The sequence below is a fragment of the Vigna angularis genome, chromosome 5, assembly GCF_016808095.1.
Source record: "Vigna angularis cultivar LongXiaoDou No.4 chromosome 5, ASM1680809v1, whole genome shotgun sequence".
NCBI classification, from domain to species: domain Eukaryota; kingdom Viridiplantae; phylum Streptophyta; class Magnoliopsida; order Fabales; family Fabaceae; genus Vigna; species Vigna angularis.
The window spans coordinates 39,072,337-39,082,519 of NC_068974.1; the positions used below are offsets into that span (position 1 = coordinate 39,072,337).

General features: G+C 35.8%; 2 protein-coding genes across 2 annotated transcripts; one reads left to right on the forward strand and one right to left on the reverse strand.

The window, feature by feature from the left end:
• Positions 1-1,283: 1,283 nt before the first annotated feature.
• On the reverse strand, positions 1,284-4,899 carry LOC108338855 (L-ascorbate oxidase homolog). The gene is made up of 8 exons (XM_017575902.2): positions 4,649-4,899; positions 4,455-4,564; positions 3,042-3,312; positions 2,859-2,958; positions 2,420-2,765; positions 1,960-2,325; positions 1,791-1,869; positions 1,284-1,690 (listed from the first exon to the last, which is right to left on the reverse strand). Exons 1-8 carry the CDS (start codon positions 4,808-4,810, stop codon positions 1,484-1,486), a joined length of 1,641 nt encoding a protein of 546 aa, XP_017431391.1. The 5' UTR covers positions 4,811-4,899; the 3' UTR covers positions 1,284-1,483.
• A 1,962-nt stretch (positions 4,900-6,861) lies between these two features.
• On the forward strand, positions 6,862-8,498 carry LOC108339573 (signal recognition particle 43 kDa protein, chloroplastic). The gene has a single exon (XM_017576719.2). The coding sequence runs from the start codon at positions 7,083-7,085 to the stop codon at positions 8,211-8,213; it is 1,131 nt and encodes a 376-aa protein (XP_017432208.1). The 5' UTR covers positions 6,862-7,082; the 3' UTR covers positions 8,214-8,498.
• Positions 8,499-10,183: the final 1,685 nt, after the last annotated feature.

The following is a 10,183-nucleotide window of genomic DNA, read 5'->3' on the forward strand; positions in this document are numbered from 1 at the left end:
GCTAAGCTGGCGTTCATCCTGATATTTTGTGACTTACTCGTTCTCAAGTAGAGAGGAGTAACTCATGAGTGAGAATGGCAGGAGGTCTTACCGCCTCAGGGTGCCGAGGTAGGTAGTATGAGATTAACCTTGGGTAGTAGATTGATTGGTGTCAGCTGTTACACTACCACAAGTACAAGGACGACTGTAGCTACATATTCATACAATCCGAATGGTCAAGTCATAGTGTTCGGTTATATATATATATATATATATATATATATATATATATATATATATATATTTATATGAATGATGATGTTTTGGTTGTATGTGATGAATTGTATTCATTGTTGTATGATGTACCGTTCGGTTTCATATAGATTGAACTTGCATGAAATGCATATATGTGTTTATAATTAAATTACAATAGTTTACCCTACTTTCTTGTTTTGTCTTACTATGTTTGTTCGGTTATCTTTTCTTTTGCAATGATCATCTTAGGATGTGAGCAGAAGGTGATGAGTGTTCGGTGGAGCAAGCATTGGAAGGAGAGGATCATGTTGCTTAGGATAAGACCGCTCGGTCATCAGTTGAGTATAGTTTTAGATTTGACCGTTCGGTCAATAAGTTTAGTTGACCTTTTGTAAGTCGTTCGGTTTATACAGGCTGTTGTATCACCGTTCGGTTTATGTCTATATTATGTATGAGAATTATGTTGTTCTGTAAAGTTTTTAGTTTTATGGTTATTTTGGATAATTGTAAGGTTAAATACTTTACTAACTCTTGATGAACTGTTTTATTTTATTATTATATGTGATTAATTTATGATATAGTGTTATGCTATATTTTGGGATGTTCCATAAAAGAATTTTAAAATTCCCTAAAAGATTTTTTTTCTTTATGAAATTTGGAATTCGAAATTTGTTGATTTTTTTTTATCGATTTTAACTATTAAAAGATTTTTCGAAAGATTTAACATATTTCGAAATCTAAAAAATATTTTAATAAATTTCAGAAGAATTCGTTGAAGTAACCTATTTTAAAATTCGTTTCTTTAACGTAACCTTTGAGATTAGGTGCACTGAGAAACAACCCCTGGAACTCTATTAGAGCTTGGGCTTATTATACTTAATGAAAGAATGTGTTTGAACATTCTGAAATTTTAGCAGAACTCTGTCGTTATCAATAACGTGTAATACTTGGCGAACAACCCTAAAACGCTTCAATCTAATCACTGAAACTTCAAATTTTCACAGAGAGTGCATGCAGATTAAACTGATTTATGCATTTAAAACAAGAAATTTACCAATACATGTGAGAAATTTATTTGTTTAAAAAATAAATCAATGGTAACAATTCAATTATTACAATACAGGATGGTGCCAAAGCATCGATACAAAGAAATGGTGAAGAAATTTGCAAAGAATGAAACCAAGAGAGTCCCTGCATAACTAGGCTACTGACAGACATCATAGGTGTTTGAGATTGATTGATTTGATTTTCATCTACTTGTTCTTCCTGCTGCTTTGCCACAAAGAAGAGCATTTTTGGGAATTGGGTATTCATCCCTGACGGATCCAACTGGCGAATACACTCGCAGATAAAATTGCTGTCCAAGGTATCGTCGTGCCCAAAATTCACTCCTCACATTCCACATACCCACATTATCCAGTGCCATGTAAATTGCAGTCCATGACTTGGGATACACCTGTAACATATTTTTTCAGAAATTTATCTTTTTTCTGAACATGGTAATGGAAAAAAGACCGACCGACCAACCAAATTCAGTTAAGTACCAAGTTACTAACCTGTGTCGTGCTCCTTGACACTGCATCTCTGAGGTTGTACTCGTTTCGACTTTTAGGTGTCCACACACCACCATCCATTCTGAAACAAAATGAAGGCCACGTTAAAATTTCAGTGATATGAAGTGAACTTATTAAACTGAGAGTGATGGATATGAATGTGAGAACTCACCCTACAACCCAGAAGGAGTATCCATCGATGTGCCAGCTCTGGACAATGTTCTCGTTGTTCTGAAACACGATCTCAACGAATGCTCGAAAATCGGCACCCATGACTGAGGTGTTAAGATACATGGGTTTACGAGAAGGGGTATCGGGAATGCTTCCAACTTTGAAAACCCCACCAATCTTGAAGTAATCGGCGAGCTTCAAAGGAGTGTCAGCTGGTACGAACGACACACTGTTCACTGCATATCTCTGTTTCTTATTGACTTGTGCCGCTGAGCTCGACAATGTAATTGTCCTACTGATGTTAATCAAACCGTAATGGTAAGAGCCTTGAGGATTTGGCCTTGGTCCACTTGCTGTCAAGTTTGTCCTATAAATTGCAAACGTTGAATGTGAGCCAAGAAAATGAAGAGTGAGAATTGGATGTATGCATTGTGAATGTGGTAATGAAGAGAATTAAGTACCTGATCGAACGAGCTTGTTCGATGGACCAATTGATCTGATCGGTTGGGCCACCAGGGATTGTGCCAGAAACAGATTGTTGGGAGTTACTGTAGTGAAGGATGGCAGTGCTCGTGATTATTTTGTCAGTGAAACGAGTGGACACTGCAATGTAGTAGTCCTTGGGCGCTTGATCGGCTGTGATAAGCACAGAATAAGACTGTCCCACATGAACATCTAACGAGGAATACTCGGTTTGGATGGTGTGAGTTCCCTCAACTTCCACCAACTTCATGCTGTGGCCTTCAATCCTGAAGTTGAGAGTGTTTTCAAGTCCAACATTTGATATTCTAAGCCTGTATGTCTTCCCTGTTATAAGAGATGGAAAAATAAACATTATCATACAAAACTCAACAACCTTAAACAAAACAACAATCTGTAAGGGAAAACAAATAGGCATACCTTGTTCGATTGTGAATGTTGTGCCGTTTGGACGACCGTTGATAAGAACAGCTTGAGGCAACGGAAGTCTATGTCCAAAATCTAGAACACCTTGAAGTTTCTGAGATAATAAAAATCATATGTCAATTGATGAGGATAAGAAAAGAAAGAATTTTGGGAGAATTTTTGGATTGTGTTGATTACCTTGTGATCGATTTGGTACCAATCACCAATAAGAAGACTGTAATCAGCAGCTGGTTCAGGAAATGGGACAGGGATTCTTGGTCTGCTAAGGATTTTGATTGCTCCAAAACCACCAGCTGCCTTGTGGAAAGCAAGAGATGGGAAATAGAAGAAACTTCCAATCTGATCTTTGACTTGAAGTGTGTAGGTGAAATTCTGCCCTGGAGGGATGGGGCATGTCGTTCCATAAACTCCATCTTGATAAGAATTTCTCCTTTGTTGAACACCATTCCTGTTCAATTCACCAAACAAATAACTATATTGCTCTTCTTTTTCTAATTATTATGCAAATTATAGGTCACTCAATGGAGAAAAAAAAATAAAGATTCTGTTACAAGGCAAGGGTAGAGGCCCATTATTAGTGGGCCGAAACAAGGATGGGCCTTAAGGTAGGAGGCAGGTCATTATGACTCAGGGGCCTGACTCGTGAATTACAGATGTGGGCTTGTGGTTGAATGGGTCTGGTCCGTGATAAGACTTAATGGGCCCAATTGATGGGTAAGAGAGACATTTATTAAGTCCGTGTTTTGTTTTTGTGTTGTATAGATCTATCTGTCAGTGTGAACTGAAGAGAAAGATGAGAGAGCGCAATCTCCACTCTCTTCATCAATGACAACAACAAAAGTAAATATGGAGTTGCTTCCTTGCTTCCCATTCCAATCTAACTTCACTTTAAAATATACAAAAGTAATTAAAATTCTATCACTTCACAAGTTTGCTCGCTTTCAAAAAGTGGTGAAATAAAAAATCTTTACCAAATTAGTTTAAACTTTTGTTTATTTAGAAGAAAATGATTGCGTAACTCTTTTCCTAATTCATTTGAAATTGTAATAAAAAACAAACAAATTTCTTGGAATTAAACTGAGAAACTAAAATGAGTAATAATTAAACATATATACGCAAATGTGTGACTTTAATTATTAGCTTCCATAACCGAACAAGTGAGTGGAGTTTAAAAAACACAGCTACGAACGCGTTTTTCCAAACAAGGTAAATCAGAACAAGACATTTTTAGGGTTTTGTACGAAGCGAGCAATGCTTTAGTTAAAAAGTGCACCACTCTGCCAGTTGGATTACGCTTTAAGAAGTGGCCGCCTTTTTAATAACCTTGTTTTTAACAAAATCTCTTGTTGAACTACATTTGTAACATTCTATGTTTATTAAGAAAGTGCATTGAAATTTTGAGAAACCATTAAGAGAACGAAAGGAGGAATGATTAGATAATACATTTTTACGTTCATTTCACATTTAACATATTTGTATAAGAGTGAAATAATCATAAAAAAATAAAAAGAATAATAATAAATAAATGTAAAAATTTTATATATGTCAAAATATATATTTTTTTAATGAAAGAAAAAAAAGAGGGGTTACCATGAAAGAAGAAACGGCTCGGTCAAGTTATTGCGTACGTTAATGATCAAATTGTCATTGGTAACAGAATAGATTTCAGGGCCTGGGAATTGGCCATTGATCAAAATACCCTGCAATACACATTCCAACCAAACATTAAGAACGAGAACATACAACAAAATGCACCAAATTAAAAAAAAATAAAAATCACGAACCTGCTGTTTAACCCCTAGAGGATAAATGTCACCGTAGGTGACGGTCCAGTCGAAGAATCTATAAGGATCTTCCGCAGCAACGAAAACGAATTCCAAAAGCAGCAGAATGGAACAGAAACAGGATAAAGCACGTAGCTGTGATGGTTTATTCATGAGCTTCATGTTAGGAAAATGGCTTATGACAGAGAGAGAGAGAGAAGAGAGACAAGTGTAGAGAGAGGTTTTGATGTTATGATTGAAGTGGCAAGAAACAGGGCTTGTGCTGTATTTATAACATAAGAGGACAATAACAGGAGTTAAGGTAACTAAACTATTTTAACATTGTAATAGAAAAATAGAAAAAAAAAAAAAGTAGTAGCGAATGGAAATGGTTGTTGGATTGGCACGAGTGAAAACGGTGGGAAAAGGGAATAAGAAAGTTTGGCGGTGAAGGCGTGTGGTTATATTATTATCATTGAGTTAGCATTTGCAGTGAAGCGGCCGCGAATTCTGACGTGACACGCGCTATTCTAATCATAATTAAATTTCCCCAAACAATGATATTTGTACGCGGAAACAATTATGGTACCTTTGTCGTTTCTGGGACATTCTATGTTAGATGTTTCGGTTTTCGGTATTGCTTCTTTCATTCATCCTCTTATAACAATTGGAACTAATAAAGCTAAATGGGACCCTGCAAATCACAATAATGTATTCTACACTCCTTTATCTGTATGGATCAAATTTTCATTATTGTTGACTTCCTCATGACACCCTGGTGGATTTGACTATTAGGTGTACAATTATATTTACTCGTATACACAATTTAATTCGATTATTCCAAGGTTTTATTTCATTTCATACTGGTTTCTGTAATATCTTTGGTTAGTTTTCAAATGAGTCACATGCAAATATTGCTCCAACATTGACAAATGACATGTCAGTTGACGTAGTTTATTGTTAGGAGTCATGACATTTGAATGATGAATGAATTTGAGTTTTGTTTTCCACCTTGATTGAAGCGTATGAGCTGGTGCAAGGAAAGCCAAGTGTGTGTATACGTAACGTTGATGGCTTCTCGAATATTTCGATTTCCACCATTGTTGTTTTTGTATTTACTTCAATTTAGATCTGGTTCTCTTAGTTTTATCTGTATGAAATTTTAGTTTCGATTAAAAGCTTAAGAGATCGTTTTCTTTTACGGTTTTTGGAAATTTAATGACTTTTTGTCTAATTTCAACCAACACGTTAGTATTAAAGGAAAGAAAAAACAAAATTATTTTATTTTAAGAAAATTTTAAACTATGCTTGTAATTGATACCTTCCAAATGCAAAAATTACACCATTCACACTCAAATAATATATATATATATATATATATATATATATATATATATATATATATATATATATATATATATATATATATAGATAGATAGATAGATAGATAGATAGATAGATTAATGTATCTTATTCTTCTGTCCGATGTTTAGTACTCAGAAGAACCAGCAAAAAAGAATAATGAAAGCCCAATCCAGTAGTAAAGTGGAGTGCACCATGCGGGCTTAACAATGGGCCCTGATTTGGGAATTAAATTATGCATTATTTTCTTATTGATGAATAATACTGACCACACACAATCTCCTCCAATTCTTCCGTTTTTGGAATATAATTTGTTTATTGTATTCTGAAATTAAATTATGTTAAAGAAATGTAAATTCGCCATTGAAACTTGTAAATCATCTTAAAAATATTAATTCTGAAACCGAGCTTAAAAGATTCGCTGCCATTAGGTAAAAAAGGGGTTAGTGTCTCAGTGTCTTGAGGACCGATTGATTAAACTGGTTTAATATTAGAATTAAATTATCAAATAGAGTAATCTTAAAATGTTTTAGAGGTTTTGATTGTAGGAACATCAACTTTACGAAGGAAGATATGAGAAAATCACTTTTCCAATTATGTGAAATAAGATTCTATAAAGTCACTGATTTTTATTTTATTTTTTCATTATAAAAAAAATATTATGTCCAATATTCTGTGGATTTTCTTAGATACTATATAAGTGATTTTTTATTTTAATTTAAGCTTAGTAAGTCTTCTTGATTTATTGCACAAAAAATGCTCCAAGTAAAGAGACAAAATTTTGTGAAGTATGTTGGAGAAACATGAGGAACCACAAAAATTTGTGGCTGGAGTTTTTTTTGAATTTATTGGCAGCAATGGTGTAAAATAATTTAGAAGAAAAAATTGCGCAGGAAAAAAAAAAGAAAAGATAGTCCAGTTTGGCAGTTATGATTTGTTGAAATCCAATGGCAGCCACAACATGGATGTGGTTCCTTATCCAGTAAGTCCCCAAACAAGCCCCATTTCACTCGCCACTGTCACTCCCACTGCCACATGTTCATCTTCATCCCTTCCAAACAAACCATAGCAAAACCATTACACCAGATTATTAATGGAAACTATTTTCGTCCCCAAACCAGCTTCTCATTCTCACTTCAAAACTAAATTCTCTTCAAACCCCAAACACTTCCTTAAACAACAACCATTTCTCCCCATCCGCCAAAACCCCACGCGCTTCCGCCTCGTCACCGCCGCACTCCAAAACCAACAACAACAACAAGCAGCTTCCAAAGACACCGAAGACGAGTCCTATGGTGAAGTCAAAGGCATAATCGGCAGCAGAGCCCTCGACGCCGCCACCGGAATGGAGTACCTCATCGAGTGGAAAGACGGCCACGAGCCGTCTTGGGTTCCGGCAGACTTCATAGCCAAAGACGTCGTCGCCGAATACGAAACCCCGTGGTGGACCGCCGCGAAGAAGGCCGATGAGCCCGCGCTGCGGAACCTCCTCGAATCCGCCGACGGCCGTGATGTCGACGCCGTGGACGCCGAAGGTCGTACCGCGCTCCTCTTCGTAGCGGGACTTGGCTCGGAACCGTGCGTGAAGCTACTGGCGGAAGCCGGCGCGAACCTGGACCACCGCGACCGCAGCGGCGGTCTCGCTGCGCTGCACATGGCGGCGGGGTACGTGAGGCCCGGTGTTGCGAAGGTGCTGCTGGATCTGGGCGCGGATCCTGAGGTGGCGGATGACCGTGGAAGAACGGCGTTGGATCTGGCGCGGGAGATTCTGAAGGCGACACCGAAGGGGAATCCGTTGCAGTTCGGGCGCAGGATTGGGCTTGAGGGAGTGGTTAGGGTTTTGGAAGGGGCTGTGTTCGAGTACGCGGAGGTGGAGGAGATTCTTGAACGGAGAGGGAAAGGAGAGAATTTGGAGTACCTTGTGCGGTGGAAGGACGGTGGTGCGAATGAGTGGGTGAAGGCGAAGTTTGTGGCGGAGGATCTTGTAAGAGACTACGAGGCTGGCCTTGAATACGCCGTGGCCGAGGCGGTGCTCGCGAAAAGAATCGCTGATGAAGGGACGCCGGAGTTTTTAGTTAAATGGGCCGATTTAGAGGAGCCCACTTGGGAGCCCCAGGAGAATGTGGACCCTGACCTTGTCAAAACTTTTGAGGAAACAAACAACCAGGCCCAGCCCAGTAGTAATGGGTCTGCTGTCGTTGTTTCGCATCAAGATAGCCCGTAATTATTATTTTTTTGTTATGACTATGATCAGCACTGTTACACATTTTGGGGGAGTGCGTTGATAATTGTTTTGTGCCCAATTCAAGTGAACGGCTAGAAAAATCTGAATTAATTCCTCGCGGCATCATCTTACTGTTACAGAGTTCCTCGTTGTAGAACAATACTGTTTTGCTATGGTGGTCGAGTGTTGTTAAATTTTGAATAGATGTAAATATCTTTGGAAGATAACAGTATTTGATAGATCAGAAAAACATTAAATGCGATAACATATTTATTTAAACAATCATATTTAGATTTTTATTTATAAGTTTTTCTATTAATTTTTTATTAGAGTTACATTAATCACGGTTCATTTTTCTTAAACCTGATAACTAATCTATTTATTATTGGTTATCACATTTCAAAAATCTTTTATTATTGGTTTGTCCAATTGAATTTCTTAATTCATATAATCGAATTTCTTTTAAATGTATTTTACTAATGTTAACCTTAATTCTTGGTTTGTCCAATTGAATTTCTATTAAAAGTATTTTTATTAATATTAACCTTTATATTATATGTTACTCGTCAAGATTTGTGTAACCACTCAATTAGTGTTATCAATTCAAATCAAGCGTTATACATATATAAGGATTCCATCTGTGATCCACCAAATAAACCTAGTCTCAGAAAACATATAGATGTATATATCATGTTGTTCATTTAAATGTTTAATTATAAATATATTTTATTACACTTAGCTCATTCATCACATTCTCATATTCTCATAGAATTTTAAATCATCACGTCATCTATTACATATGTCATTTATCTCGATTCAAACTCATCTCGTAACATAAATCACTTATTGTTTATTTCAATTTACATATTTAATATTTTATAAATTATTTTCTATTACATTAGCCAAATCTTTTTACATGCAATATTTACATTAAGTACATCAAAACTGTAAATAGCATTACTCTAACTAACTTTAATAAAATATTCCAACAGTTAAAATAAATATTTATGTGTGTAGGACCAACGGTCAAAATTTCAGCTTAATCTAACGGTTAAGGAAGCGAAAATCTCAATTTTACGAAAACTCCTCAGGACGGTAAGTAGGGTAGACCGATGATATAAATGTGGTGCTCAATGCCAACAAGTCAATGAGTTCAGTGTATTGGTTGTGCCCAACAATACTAAAGTATCACTAGCATTGACCAAGTTGATGACCATTGTCCAATTGAATTTTAATTAAGCAATTTGACACGAGTTATTTTCCTTTTAATAAACTTCGTAATATTTTAATATATCAAACTCTTAGCTTATGAAGTGCCAAATATAGTTGATCAATGGTCTCATGAAATTATCCTATAAACAAAAAAAAAAACTCACATTTCACAATATCAACGCCCTTTGATACCAATTGAATCAAAATCATATCTTTAAATAAATCATACAATACTAAATTGACTAACACTCATCAGTGCCATTTTATAAACACAACTAATTAATCCTGCAATTACATATATAATTTTTAACTAAATTCATCAATTCAGCTAGTTAAATCAAAATTGACTCATTACAGACTAGAATACTATTTCATATATTTATTACTCAACTTCACAACTCAGATATCAAATTCAATATACAATCCACTTTTCTCATTTAGACCATCATCACGGTTCAACCAAGTTCAATCAATTTTTTCAAACATGTACAATTATCACTCTAAACACATTCATTAGCTAATTTCATCATAAATGTATTACAATTTATGAATTTTTGATAAGAATTAAATTTAAAACTAGTTTCCGTTGTGTGTTTAGGAGTAACACAGGTCCTTCAATGACAAACACCCTTGAACACTAAGATGGACAAAATTTGTACAGAATTATTCAGATTGACAATCTGATCATGCCTTACTGGTGTTATTTGGACAAATGTTCTTTAGAAACTATATGCAAAAGCAAACCACCTTACATGCAT